At 41.9% G+C, this 14618-nt stretch overlaps 1 protein-coding gene and 1 long non-coding RNA gene across 4 annotated transcripts; one reads left to right on the forward strand and one right to left on the reverse strand.

Annotated features, from left to right (window-relative positions):
* Positions 1 to 6: 6 nt before the first annotated feature.
* LOC102309828 lies at positions 7 to 8522 on the reverse strand. 3 transcript variants are annotated; one of them, XR_317542.3, is made up of 4 exons: positions 8317 to 8522; positions 3503 to 3577; positions 3293 to 3403; positions 7 to 1073 (listed from the first exon to the last, which is right to left on the reverse strand). It is a non-coding gene; the product is annotated as an uncharacterized LOC102309828 (long non-coding RNA). The 3 variants fall into 3 exon arrangements; XR_006053098.1 differs by having other exon boundaries at positions 7 to 1161; XR_001335819.2 differs by having other exon boundaries at positions 7 to 1206.
* Positions 8523 to 8676: 154 nt separating this feature from the next.
* LOC102309200 lies at positions 8677 to 10464 on the forward strand. Its single transcript, XM_005949487.3, has 2 exons — positions 8677 to 9761; positions 10040 to 10464. Exons 1-2 carry the CDS (start codon positions 8973 to 8975, stop codon positions 10202 to 10204), a joined length of 954 nt encoding a protein of 317 aa, XP_005949549.3. The 5' UTR covers positions 8677 to 8972; the 3' UTR covers positions 10205 to 10464.
* The last annotated feature ends 4154 nt before the right edge of the window (positions 10465 to 14618 follow it).

Below are 14618 nucleotides of genomic sequence, written 5' to 3' on the forward strand. Positions count from 1 at the left end.
CTGAAGTTTCTGGTATAAAGACGGTGTGAACAGTATACAGTCAGTGCAGGGAGTGGATATTAGCACCTGCAAAATCTCACTTTAACTCTTCACTTTACTCATTTTACTGTTTGCACAGGCAAAGTAAAATATATATTTCCAAGTACAAGTTATATTAATATTATTATTATTTTAATAGAGCACAATGTTTCCACAAAAAGGAAAGAAAAAGTGGTAGAAATGTCCGTCAAGAACTACTTTTTACATTCTTGCTTTCAGTACATTTCAGAGCCTGCACTTTTTCACTTTTACTTGAGTAAACAAGGTGAATCCTTTCAAACACTTCAACCTTTATTTCAACTTAATAGAGCTTGAACTAAACACCTGACGAGGACAGACAGGCAGACAGACTGTACAAGAAAAAAAGTGGCCCCAACAACCCAGAACAGACTTCAATGAATGAATCTGATACTTTAATGAAATACTGCCAACAGCTTCTTCACATTTTCACGTTTCCTCATTTCTGCTGCCCAGAATGATCTTCCCGCTGTTATAACAAGTTTACAACAATCAGCCAACAACAAAACAAAGTCTGATAATGAAAATGAGAATAATGCAGGTGCCGAAACATTAAGCTGTCCACATTACTTATAACTTAACAAAGGTCATTTTAATGATGACACATTTTGGGCTGTTTGGTTCAAAAGTATGTATGTGACAATCCACACTCATATTGACTCTTAAAATAAATGTGGCAAATAATAAACTCAAATATTTTTATATATTTTTCTATGAGCTAAAGATGACGTCACCCACAGTTTCCTTTGTCCTGTGCTGTTTACTTCTGTGAAGATCATGCACGAAAAAATGTCTCAGCACAGGCAGGACTTTCAGCTTCCAGCTTTTATTATAAGGAGAACAATCATATTTTCAGCACAGCTGCCAGAGTCACAGTCATGATAAAGAGAAAAGCAGAAACAAAGAAGACGTAGCAGCCAGTGCAGAGGGAGAAGACAGCAATGACATCTATCAGCAGGAGCAGCTGCAAGAAGCTGAAGTCCTCCATGAACTCTTACCAAGAGTTAGGAGAGAAACTGTCGGGAGGATCACAGATAAGAAGGTCTGATGCTCTGCAGTTAACAGCCTGATGTTCAGCACTATTAGAGAGACCATGGCCTGATTCTGCAGCTTCAACACAAACACACCATCAGAGGCACAAAGAGCCACCTTCAGGAACAAGAACAACAGTCGGTCCTCTTTTGGTTTCTTTTACAATCCCTGGCTTTCTATGCATAGATAACTTTTCTACCCCCCTAACTGCAGACTGCCAGGAATGATAAAGGGTAGAGGAATTTAACAGGCGGCTTGACGCCTTTGATGCTCCACTTTCTGAAGCACAGGAAACTTTTTCCCAGCCTTGTAGATTATGATTAAGCAGGCTTCTACAAGAGCTTCCCGGTGCAGGACACTGGGTCATGATGCACTGACACGCTGTGTGAGAGGCAGCATAAATGCAGCACTGATGTTTATCTTCCCCGCTTCATTAAGTTATATTCTTTTACACACAGTTTACTCATAATGGCAGGTGTCACAGCATAGATAAGCCAGGTGTATTATCTGTTTACAGTGTTTGTTTTACAAGTGTACTGCAAGAAAGGAGGATGTGAACATTTTGATTAAGATGCCTCCTCTAACAGGCTTGATAGAGCTTCTTGAAATATTCATCATTCACTGGCAATTGTTGTAACATTGGCAGCTTCATCTGAGGCGTTGCATTCACAAACAGCTTCTTCCCCTGTGCTCTCTGAACTTATTCCAGTGGTGGCATCCTGTTATAATACTACACTTGAATTCAGCTAGCCGACCCATTTATCACAAAGGTTTGTAACTGCATGACTGGATGCCTGATTTTATAGACCTGTGGAAATGCATTCAAAGATTATGAGGGTCCTGATCTCTGCTTCATCGACTTCAGTCTGAGACTCCAAGAGGAGAGACACATTTAACCCACATCCTGGGATGATTTAACGTAACCAGCCTATTTCATTCCACACTTCAATACTAATATGGAGCTGACTGATTTATGTACAACAGTGATTCATATTTTATTTTTCCAGCATTTACTCAACATTTATTAATCAAAATTGATTCATCAGCACACACGTTGTTCATCTACAGCAAAAGTGCTGCACAAATTACTCAACTGTCTCTAAATACTGATCAATATTAAGATTTAGATATTTACATTATGATATTAAGATTTAAGAGCTGTTTTGAGTTGGACCAACTTTTCTATTAACCCTTTAAAGCCGGTGGGAGCGGGCACGCTCCGTTTTGCGTAACTATTTTTAAATCACTGTAGAACCGGAGCCACGTAAGCTAGCGCAATAATTTTATTTTTTTTGCATAAGAAACCGGAGTTGAACTTACATCTTATGCCATCAGCTTGTCCTAGGTCAGTTTCCTTCCACATATCGCTTTGGAAAAATTGCATAAAAAGCACTTGCAGCAGCAAAAACATAATATTCCAGAAAAACACGTTTTGCCGATCAGATCAGCTGTTCGTAACACTTCCTACATTGAAATAAACGTCAGCGCGAACTTTCGCATGTCCGCCATTACTACTATTTTTGCGGAAAATGTAGGGTTTTTTTTAAACTTGTAGGCCTTATAAGCCTAAAAGCCATGTTTGACTTCATGCTTTTCTGAATAGTTTCTGGGATGCTTAGAACTCAAACTGCACTAATTTAAATAGTTTATTTTGATGCACCTGCTGTTTTCTTTGCAAATTTGCATTATAGGATTTATTTTCGTTTTTTCTGCAGTGTATAAAAATTGCTGTATCTCAAAAATAAAACTACGAAGACACTCAAAATAAATTTCCTGTGGTTGGAAACTATTTTTTGCAACTTCCTTGTATTTACAGTTTTGAGGGATAAATTTCTTAAATTTCTCTAAGTAGAAAAATGATTTTCAATTTTTTTGTAGTTTATTGCACTTTTTTGCAATTTATGTAATTACTATGGGCTTAATGCAGACATATTATTAAAAGTTGGGCTATAACAGTTGTATTGATGTATAGCAACTTGAAATGCTCCCAAAAATGGCACTACAGCATGTAAAAATATAAAGTAAGCTCTGGCGGACTTGGTTCTGTTGTAGGTCTTAAAGGGTTAAAGAGGGAAAAGTTCTTCAGTTGGTCTCATCCACCTGATACATTGTAGGAAAAACACCAATACATGATACCAGATGTAACAGCCTGCTAACTTTTAACAATCCCAACAAAATATAAACATTAACAGTGATGACTGACCTCAGAAAGTCAAATCAGGGACCTCAGTCATCCAGATGGTTGCCATGATGACCAAGTCATGGAGTCAGAAACCACTGAAGCAGAAGGAGGTCAGGATTCAGAGTGAAGCTCCTGCAGCATAGACACATGTGAATGTAAAGTGTTTGATGCTTTTCAGGGTGAAGTACAAACAGGACCTGATGCTGTGAAAACTACACCGATGAAACACACCTGGTCATCCACACAATCCTCAGCCTCCATCACATATACAGCTGGTGATGAAGATGAGCAGCATCATCACGTCACCTGCAGAAAGGGAGAGCGGCAGCACAGACATGTGAACAAGCTTAGAGCCGACCTCAGCTTAAAACAACACATAAACACAAAACGAGCCGTGAGAACAACAGACCAGCTTTGACTGCATGTCTTTGATTGAAGCGGTAAGTGCATGCAAGCTCCACAGATATCAGTGTTAGCATGCTTGTTTGCATCTGCCTGAAGGGGGGAAAATTGTGTTATAGTCACTCACTGAAATCTGTCATAAGAAGTACAATATCTGTACAATGTTGTTGTCCAATATCTACAGATATTGTAGTCCCCATATAAGTTATTTTACAGCATTGTTGTACAGATAGCAGAAATTGAATTGAAATGTATCTGTACATATCCATCCCATTTCATTTGTCCTATCCCTGTTAAAAAAAATACAAATAAAAAATCTAAACCATGTCCAGACATCAGATTTAAACTTGGAGGACGTTTTCCTGATTGTTGTACAGATAACACCGACTGCTAGGGCTGTGCGATATGACCAAAACCTTATATCCCCATATAAGACATTTATTGTCCCGATAACGATATAAATCAAAAAAATTTAACATTTTCTGTCAATTCTGTGAATATCGGGCAGCTCGACTTGCATGAAGTGTTTCCAGCTGGGCGCCGTGTACCTGGAGTCGTGTGTTTTAACAGCCGCCGTTTTCTTTGTGAGTATTTATTACACATCGTGCTGCGGGGAAAAGCCTGTTCTAACGTTTGAGCCTAAGGGGTTTTTTTTTAGCACCTGATGGCTCTTTTTGGCATACTCTTTCACATGATTCAGTTTATTTTGAAAAGTCTCAACAAGATCTTGAGCTTTATTGTGAAAGGTTTATGTGGAAACTAAACTAGCAGACACGCAATGGTTTTACCGTCTTTGTTGCTAAAAACAGTCGCTTGTCCGTCCGTAGTGTGCTCATATTAAATATAAGAGAAAGAGAGACTTTAAGAAATGAATATAGCCACTACAGTGACCATCAAAACCATGAAAAAATGTTGCTGTAAACAGTTTATCTTGCGACACCATGAAACAAGCGATAGCGTAAAATGAAATGATAGACGTTTTTATATATTATCATCCGATATAGGGCTGGGCGATATGGCCTAAAATCCATATTGCGATATAATCTGAAGCACGTGCGGTAACGATATCCATCCATCCATCCATCCATTCGCTTCCGCTTATCCTTTTCAGGGTCGCGGGGGGCGCTGGAGCCTATCCCAGCTGTCATAGGGCGAAAGGCCGGGTACACCCTGGACAGGTCGCCAGTCTGTCGCAGGGCTAACACATAGGGACAGACAACCATTCACACTCACATTCACACCTAGTGACAATTTGGATTAATCAATTAACCTATCCCCACAAGCTGCATGTCTTTGGACGGTGGGAGGAAGCCGGAGTACCCGGAGAGAACCCACGCAAACATGGGGAGAACATGCAAACTCCACACAGAAAGACCCCGGCCTGATGGTGGAATTGAACTCAGGACCTTCTTGCTGTGCGGCAACAGTGCTAACCACCGTGCCACCGTGCGATATATATCGGTAACGATATATATCGCAATATATTCTTTTCTTCTGTATAACGTATTTTCCACACTATAAAGCAGACTTAATATCCTTTAATTTTCTCAAAAATCGAGAGTGTGCCTTATGTATGAATTCTGGTTGTGCTTACTGACCTCGAACCGATTTTGCCGTGCAGAAATCTGTTAAAAAAATGTTTTGATGGATTGTCAGAGCATTACGGCTGCCGTAGTGAGGAGCTTCACGGAGTAATCTGGGTCCAAAACTCCGTCCTCTTCAGGTCAAACGAACACAGAGTTAAAAACGGTCCAGATTCTTTCATCTTTTTATAAAATCATCAGTGTTGCTGCTTTAGCAGGTGTAAGAATTAAGTTTGACATCCAGGAATCCATGAAAACAGAATTTATTAAATTTAACGGAGTTAGATGTTAACAGGAAGTTAGCTCGCTAGTTTACACCCTAACATTTCATACCATGTTCTGACTGAGAGATTTTTGAAACTAATTCAAACGTACAGCTCTGCTACCACTTCCAACATAAATGAAGACAGAAAACTAAACAGCAGTGGCGTTTGCAGGTTTACTGAAGTTGGACTACCTGGTATATAATCTTGTGCTACGTGATTGCTAGCGACACAGCTATGTAGCATAACATTAGCACAGTGAAGCTGGAGGATGAACACCAGCTTTTTTTCCACTCGATAAAAGTTAACGTGAGGGATTCTGGTGGTCAGGGACAAATGTAATCGCATAGCAGGATGCTATACATGGGCCAAACTTCAGTCAGGAGAAGAACTGAGATTATTCTTCCATAATACAAGGTTAGTTATTAATATACTGCAACAACATGGGAACAGAACAGCTGCGAGAGAATTCAACATTAATGAATCAATGTTACGGAAGTGGGGGAAGCGCAGTTTTTGGCTTTCCCCATATTTCAAAAGTGCTTCATCTCTTTGCTATGACTGTCGCCCGCCATAATTTGCAGATGATAATGGTTGTAGCCGCTGCGATGCTTTCGACTAAAAAAGGCGCAGCTTGATGACATCATCAACATGCGCTATCGTGATAGAGCGGTATAGTCAAAATCTCTACCGTTGGCCAAATTTATATCGTTTCTATCGCCTATCGATTATATCGCCCACCCCTAATCCGATACATATTGTTATATCGAACAGCCCTACCGACTGCTGTCTTACGTATTCCAAATTTGAACATTACATGATTGTCACAGGACAGCACAGAAAAGCAGTATGACTACAAACACCAATTATAGTGACACATACACATTTTATTTATTTATTTTTAAAACCGAGCCATGAAGGTTTGGTTTTTTTCCCACAATAATAAATTACTCACGTTATCTTTGTCTGATATTTAAATTAGAAAGAGCTCAGTCAGAGCAGAGAGTAACAAACACTTTTATTCTCAAGTGTCTAAAATGTTTTGTGGCTTTCATTTGAAATGAAATTTAAATAAAATCAGCTCAGAGCCGGTTCTGTTGACTTATACTAAACGTTACCTCAAGAGCAGGAAATATTATTCAGGGCTGAACTTGAACCAGCTGCTCTCTTTTTTGGTAGACTTCACTAAATTTACATACATTAAGATCCATATAATGCAGCAAAGTAAAAATTTACACTCTTACTATAAACATTACAGGGCTTTCTTGAAATTTGATTTTTAATTTTAGTATTTTTGAGCCCTCATAACTTCATTAGTGTGGGACAGACCAACACATGAAACTAATTAGAGTTTCATGTAAAAGATAATAGATAAATGTTTCATTAAAAAAAACAACTTTCAAAGTTGAGTAAAAAAAAAAAAAAAGTTTGGATGAACATTAAAGGCTCAGATCATTATGCAGGCAGCTGGCTGGTCAAACCTACCCAGCAAACATGGGATTTGTCCACGCATAACTGGTTTATCTGCTCGTCTGAATCACCCCTATTTGCCAGACTGCTGCTGATTAGCCTGCTCCACTCTGTGTAAGGAAGTCACATGACAGAAAAAAACAAACAAAAACGTGCCACACACTTCTGGACAGCTCCTTCAACCTGCTCAACAGTGTTTGCGTGACCCAGCATTTGAACTCTTTGACCTCATTAGCTGTCCCCGTGCCTCCTCTCGCTCTCTGCGAGGGAACAATTTGACTCGGGGAAAAAAGACATTATTTTGTCAGATGAAAATGTAGAGTGGCTATTATTTCTATCATGGACCAAAAATCTGTTCTACGCTAATTATGTTGCAAACCGATCCCCACCACAGACTCAAACACAGCAAAACTCGTTCCCACCTACACAAGAATCACTTCAAAGAGTATGGAGAGAGTTTATGGATGAAAAGCAAAAAAAAAAGTTGTCAAGTTTCATGTATCGGTCAAAACACTCAACTCCAGGTACACGACGGCCAGCTGAAAACACGTCATGCACGTCGAGTTTGGATGAGTTTTATTTTAGTCATATCGCACAGCCGGAGCTGGAGCTCAGCGGACTTATTCAGTGGAGGAGTGACACTAAATCAAAGTAAATGTGAAAGAGGAGGACTTCATACACTGAAAGCCACACCTCTGTGTGACTTATTAAATGTCACACAGTAACAGCCTTATCCTGTATAAATCCAAATAAATTCATACTACACTGGGAATGTTTCTTGGAGTCATTCCTAAAAAACGGCATATCCCAAGATCATCAGTTCAAACAACTGTACAACAAAGGCTCAACCTCACTATATACTTTATAAAGATCCTTATAAAGATGCCACACCCTAAAGGAAAAAAGGACACGGGAGGTGGCGTTTAGTTTCATGGTTTGTATCGCTAAAACTCTAGTTACACTTGCCTTTTGTGGTGTCGGGGTCAGACAAAAAGATGTAACTGGAAGTAATTTAAACATTTCTACTGTCAGAAAGCGTGTGGCAGAAAAGAAGCCAGCAGACTGTTTAGAAATGCCGACGAGGCCCGTGTATGCTAAGCTTGTTAGCCTTGCTAATATGCGGGACAATAGTCCTTCTAGTCTGGTCAAAGTAGCACAGTTAGCACGTGTCTCAATAGCTCAAAATTATCTTAACGGTTATAATAACCAAGTGGATGAGCCAAAAAACTCAACATTTCCTGGATATATCTCACAAACCCTGAAGGTTTCAGTCAGCGCGAGCAAAGCTAACGACCGACGAAAATGGCTGATAGCTCAAAAAGCTCACCCAGAGTCTGAAGACCTCTCAAATCCCAAACTGTAGGTGAGAAACTGACCAGGGTCTTTTCCATGTCTTTAAATGGTTTTCCTGAACAGACTCTGAGGTTAGAATCCGTTTATTTGACTTGCTTCTTCCGCTGCCCGACACCAGCCGACAACAATAAATGCATGGCTTCAGCAGTGGCGTCTACTTCCGGTACTTTTATCTTAAAAGTACTCTGTAACAATGAAAAACTATAAATGTGCAGTAAAATGTAGTTGATACACATGTGTATCTAATATTACTCTACTTAGTGTTAATATAATATAATATAATATAATATAATATAATATAATATAATATAATAAAACTGTCTAAATTCTTTCATCTTGAATAAAATATTCAGCGTTGCCCTTTATCAGGTATAACAATTAAGTTTAACATCCAGGCATCCATGAAAACAAAATTATTAACTTCAACGGAGTTAGAAGTTAACAGGAAGTTTGCTCGCTAGTTTACACCTAAATATGCCATGTTCTGACTGAGGGAATTCTGAAAAAATTAAAACCTACAGGTCTGCTATCACTTCCATCATAAATGATGGGCCAGAGATTCAGCGCAAGATTCATCACGTCGTCATTACAGAATGACACCGGGTCATTTGCATACTAACAGGTGATTGGATGTTGGACGTCCCTCCTGCCCCGGGGCAGAGCCGCCCCCGTTGCCTATCTGAAAATTTGCGCGTCAAGCCAATCTTTCTATATTTCGTCCAGCACTCTGTAAGAATGAGGCTTCTTCAGCTGTTCGTATTTGTGTCCTTCATCTTTGCCTTTTGCAGTCAGGGACGGATACCACATGTGAGAGTCATTTTAGGAGACCCGTTTACGCTTCCAGAAAACTGTCAGACCAATGAAGAGGGTGATCTGTACCGGCTTGATCTTTACGGGACCCCCGGGCTGAAGGTGGCTGCCCACAAGCAAGACGTATGGACACCGACCGAGATTTACAAAGAGCGCATCGGTAAAAACTCGTCGGTCGTGTTTAATCACGCAGTTTATACCGATACCGGGGTTTATGAGCTACGATGCGGCGCTCGGAGGGTGGATGTTCAGGTCAAAGTTGTCATGTCCTCTGAAAGATGCGTTAGCGAGGGAGAAGCGGTGAGCCTGCCCTGCTACTTTTCAACTACAGGGAAAGCGCGTTGGTCTGTGCGGTGGGAGAAAAACGGAGAAGACGTGCTTAAGCGGAATTCATGGGAAGACACCGGGGCTGCTGAGGGCAGACTGTCGCTGTCAGCGGACTGGGTCACACACGGAAACTTTTCTTTAACCTTGAAGCAAGCTCAGAAAGACGATCAGGGCGATTACTTCTGCTACATCCAAGATGAAGTCGTGATTGCTGTGAGGCTGACGGTCACCAGCCAGAGGAGTCCGGCTCAGAGAAACAGCACCCGTCCTCCGTTTGTGCCTGTGAGTATTCAGGGATGTCACATGTATGTCACAGGAAGGCAGCGTACAGACGGTAGCTGAGGTTGCACTTGAGCGGTTGCACTTACTGAAGTGCGTTACCTCAGACTATGACACACTGGTTTGCCACTTTCATCTGTTTTTATGCAACATATCCTGGTAATTAATAGAATGTAATAGAAAGTACAGATATTTGTGTGAAAATGTAATAAAAGTAAGAAGTTATCAGAATGAAATTCTCGTCTAAATCTGAGTGCATTTCTGTTGTTTTATCTCTGCAGCCGACACCGAGAGCCTGTGAAGAAAGTAGATTTCTGCCTACGGTGATCATTATCATTACAGCCGTGGTGTGTTTGCCTGTCGGCCTTTTGATTGGCCGGTTAATGACATCATGCTGCCCCAGAGGTGCCTCATACGGGCACTGCGGTCGACCAAATGAAGCCTAAGGACCATGAGAAGCTCTCCTCTTCCTCCTCTTCAGCACATCTGCCAGAAGCTGCCTCTCCTGCACAATGCCAGCTTTTATGAATGCGCTTTAGTGTTTAGTGTGCACTTCAATAATGCCAACGGTAGTCACAAATGATAACAATGACCATTCACATATGATTTTATGCCTATATTTGTATATATATTTTCTAAATAAATAAAAATCTCATTGAGATTCAAATCAGTTTCAACAGAGACCATCTGTACTATCATGGGCTTCAGTTTACGTTAAAGGCTCATCTTTCCAAACAGAAGCGCGCGCGCGCGCGCGAGAGAGAGAGAGAGAGAGAGAGAGAGAGAGAGAGAGAGAGAGAGAGAGAGAGAGAGAGAGAGAGAGAGAGAGAGAGATTTATTTGTCACATGCATATGCAGTGAAATTGGACCCCTTCCAACCATACATTCATTTCACAGACATCACATTAGAGGGGACAGGTCGGAGAGAGGTAGGAACTGGAAACAATGAAATATGCAATCCATGAGGGAAGACTGAGAACAAAAAAAGGAGCAAAGGCAATTCACTTCTTTATATTTTACTACAAAAATCTTTGGTCTAAGGATGTCCGCCAAAAAACACTGGCAACTGTTTGCTCATAAATGTGTTGCTCATATTTTCACTGTTCAATGTGGGGAACACTTTTTGCCACGCCCATGCTTGTTCTGACTCAGTGTGTCAGAAAAAGCGGCAATTTCACCTCACCATTAAACAAATGTTAGTTTCAGTGAGATTCTGCTGATTCAAAACACTACAGGTCACGTTGGACAGAAAAGTAAAAACAAAAACAACACACACACACACAATTACAAGCATTTTGAGACAGGATTTGAAAGTGCAGTTGTGGTTATGGCTGTCTGGTGGGAAGGAGTGGTGGAGGCGAGGAGCGGGGCACCTGAAGACTCTACGCATAAAAACAGCATAAATACATGTATCTGAAGTAGACTGAGGCTAGAGGGTAACAAAGCCGGCTGTGTCATGTGCAACAACGCATTCACACAACTGTGATAATAACAATAACGACAACAATAATAATAATAATAATAATAATAGTTAAGTCATAGGGGTTAGCTGTTTTGGATGTGGCTACAGCACGGTCTAACTTGATTTGCTCTAAAGCGTCACCTCAGGCTGCTAAGACTCAGGACTCATTGCGCTACTTTGGTCATGCTTTGTTGGACTGCTTCCTTTAGTATTTCCACATACTTTACATGTAGGCGGCTCATCCCTAATGTGAGCTGTCCATGACAGTCCATTGGCCATTGGGCATCGCGGTGCCATCCAGCGGCAGAAACGCCACGCCCAGTCGTGATAAAAAGTCAGCTGGCGGGTACGCGGTGCACACGTCCACCCCGCGCGCAGGTTGAGTCCTACATCAGTCACTTACGTTGTTCTTCTTCTTCTGTTTATCGGCCGGGTGTCTGGGAAACTGATCCAGGCCGCTGCACTAGACGATGTTAGGTTTGCCCTCACAGAAGAGTGCAAGACAGGAAAAGGGACACTACATCATCAGCTGATGGATGGCACCGATCAGCTGGTCGCCTCTTGACGGTGTCTGGAAGCCGGGACCGGGTTACATTAACCGGGTGGTTTACAGCGCCGACTCTCTGATATTAAAGAGAGCAGATTTCAACGATCACGGCTATTACGCGTTTACCTGCAACTACAAACAGAGGGGGGAGCTGGAAGTGTTGCACGTTTTTCTGCCCTATAAACTTGTCGCACCCCGGGATGAAGGTGCCACCCTGCCGTGTCGCTCCGTTACAGTCGGTCAGGCTGTGAAATCTGTGCGCTGGAGGAGAGACGGAAAGCTGGTGCTGGAGCTGAATCCTCCTCGGTCTAAGCAAATCACCTACGGGGACGGCTATGATGAAAGCCGAGCGTCCATATCATCAGACTGGTACCAGCGAGGAGACCTGTCCCTCACCGTGAAGCGAGCTCAGCTCCGAGACGACGGAGTGTATTACTGTGACGTGGAGAAGACAGAGAAACACCGCTCTGCTGTCCACCTGCACGTCTCCACACCATCAGAGTGCTCCGACTGGTCGTGGAGAACATTCTTCATAACAGCAGCTGTATTTGTGATCGTTGCCCTGCTGGTTTGGCTCGGCTGGTTTCTGAGGGACAGGAAATTTAATGTGCGCACTCGAGGAGGAGGAGGAGGCACTGAAGAGGACAGAGAATCAGACTGTGACCAGCACAGCATGCTAAAGTCAAATGGAAACCCCGACTTTACCCACAACTGATGAGTGAAAAAACAACAACAGCTCATCCCTTTATTAAGTATTTGAACTCGCCACCTTTATGACAGCACCACTGTGCAACTCCACTGTCTCAGGTTTAGAAATCCTCCGTTTTCCTTCTGCTCAGGCTGACTGCTGTTACAATGTTTGAGATTGTCTTTATTATTTTGTGTTTGTCTTCCAATCAATGAAGTAATGCCTGTAAATCATCTGCTTACTTAATCAATGCATAATTTAGCTTCAAGATGGATGAATGAGATCTCTTCAATAATAAAGTTTGTATATTGTCCTGCCTGTTTGTACAGATTTAGTCTTTACTGTGTTTACTTTGCTTTTTGTAAAAAGCTCAGGGAAGCTGCTGTGTGCTACGGAGCCCCGCAGGGGACATGGGAGAAAAATTGTGATCAAAGTTTGTTTTGCGAGATCTCGCAAAAGTCCGTCTTAATTTTTTTTTCTCCCATGTCCCCTGCGGGGCTCCGTAGTGTGCCAATAAAGTTTTAAGTGGATAAAAAAGTGACCTGATGATGATTACAGTCATTCATGATTTTATTCAATTTGCACATTAAATGACTTAAAATATTTGATGGAATAAACACTTTGTGCTGACAGCATCACATGATGTTGTTCAGATTCCAATAAAATGATCAGATTTGCACAACAAATAAACACCAGAGTTTTTGTTCTACATAAAGATCTTCATTTATTTTCCTGCCTCCTCTCCACCCTGAGAAAGGCAGGACTCTGCTGACGTAGTAGGCGAGGCCCAGGGAGAGGCACAGGAAAAGTGTATTACTGTGACGTGGAGAAGACAGAGAAACACCGCTCTGCTGTCCACCTGCACGTCTCCACACCATCAGAGTGCTCCGACTGGTCGTGGAGAACATTCTTCATAACAGCAGCTGTATTTGTGATCGTTGCCCTGCTGGTTTGGCTCGGCTGGTTTCTGAGGGACAGGAAATTTAATGTGCGCACTCGAGGAGGAGGAGGAGGCACTGAAGAGGACAGAGAATCAGACTGTGACCAGCACAGCATGCTAAAGTCAAATGGAAACCCCGACTTTACCCACAACTGATGAGTGAAAAAACAACAACAGCTCATCCCTTTATTAAGTATTTGAACTCGCCACCTTTATGACGGCACCACTGTGCAACTCCACTGTCTCAGGTTTAGAAATCCTCCGTTTTCCTTCTGCTCAGGCTGACTGCTGTTACAATGTTTGAGATTGTCTCTATTATTTTGTGTTTGTCTTCCAATCAATGAAGTAATGCCTGTAAATCATCTGCTTACATAATCAATGCATAATTTAGCTTCAAGATGGATGAATGAGATCTCTTCAATAATAAAGTTTGTATATTGTCCTGCCTGTTTGTACAGATTTAGTCTTTACTGTGTTTACTTTGCTTTTTGTAAAAAGCTCAGGGAAGCTGCTGTGTGCTACGGAGCCCCGCAGGGGACAAGGGAGAAAAATTGTGATCCCGAGTTAGTTTTGCGAGATCTCGCAAAAGTCCGTCTTAATTTTTTTTTCTCCATGTCCCCTGCGGGGCTCCGTAGTGTGCCAATAAAGTTTTAAGTGGATAAAAAAGTGACCTGATGATGATTACAGTCATTCATGATTTTATTCAATTTGCACATTAAAGGTGTTAGGCCACACATGAAGCTGTCGGTGTCTCTGAGTCACCGTCCTCTCTTCTTCGTGCTGACAGCATCACATGATGTCGTTCAGATTCCAATAAAATGATCAGATTTGCACAACAAATAAACACCAGAGTTTTTGTTCTACATAAAGATCTTCATTTATTTTCCTGCCTCCTCTCCACCCTGAGAAAGGCAGGACTCTGCTGACGTAGTAGGCGAGGCCCAGGGAGAGGAGGGCGATGACCACCATCAGCAGCAGCAGCAGGACCCTCCAGAAGTCCAGGTCCTCCACAAACTCCTGTCAGGTGGTCCTGATGCTGGACAGGACGCCCTCAGTGCTCTGCAGGGTCCAGTTCAGTAAGGAGCAGCTCTGCATCACACTGTGACACACACACACACACACACACGCACACGCACAGGCACGCACACGCAGAGAGAGAGAGGATTAAATTGTGTTACTTAACTTTGTTTTTCTTTTTTCTGACATTAGATAATTCCCACTTG

This window comes from Haplochromis burtoni, unplaced genomic scaffold (genome assembly GCF_018398535.1).
Source record: "Haplochromis burtoni strain Fernald_Lab_line unplaced genomic scaffold, NCSU_Asbu1 Contig_628, whole genome shotgun sequence".
Lineage (NCBI taxonomy): Eukaryota > Metazoa > Chordata > Actinopteri > Cichliformes > Cichlidae > Haplochromis > Haplochromis burtoni.

Bases quoted from the DNA above. Each gene is read 5' to 3' on its own strand.
- LOC102309200 (XM_005949487.3), top strand. From the start codon at position 8,973: ATGTTGGACGTCCCTCCTGCCCCGGGGCAGAGCCGCCCCCGTTGCCTA. The intron at 9,762-10,039 runs GTGAGTATTCAG...TTATCTCTGCAG, and splicing joins CCCGTCCTCCGTTTGTGCCT to CCGACACCGAGAGCCTGTGA.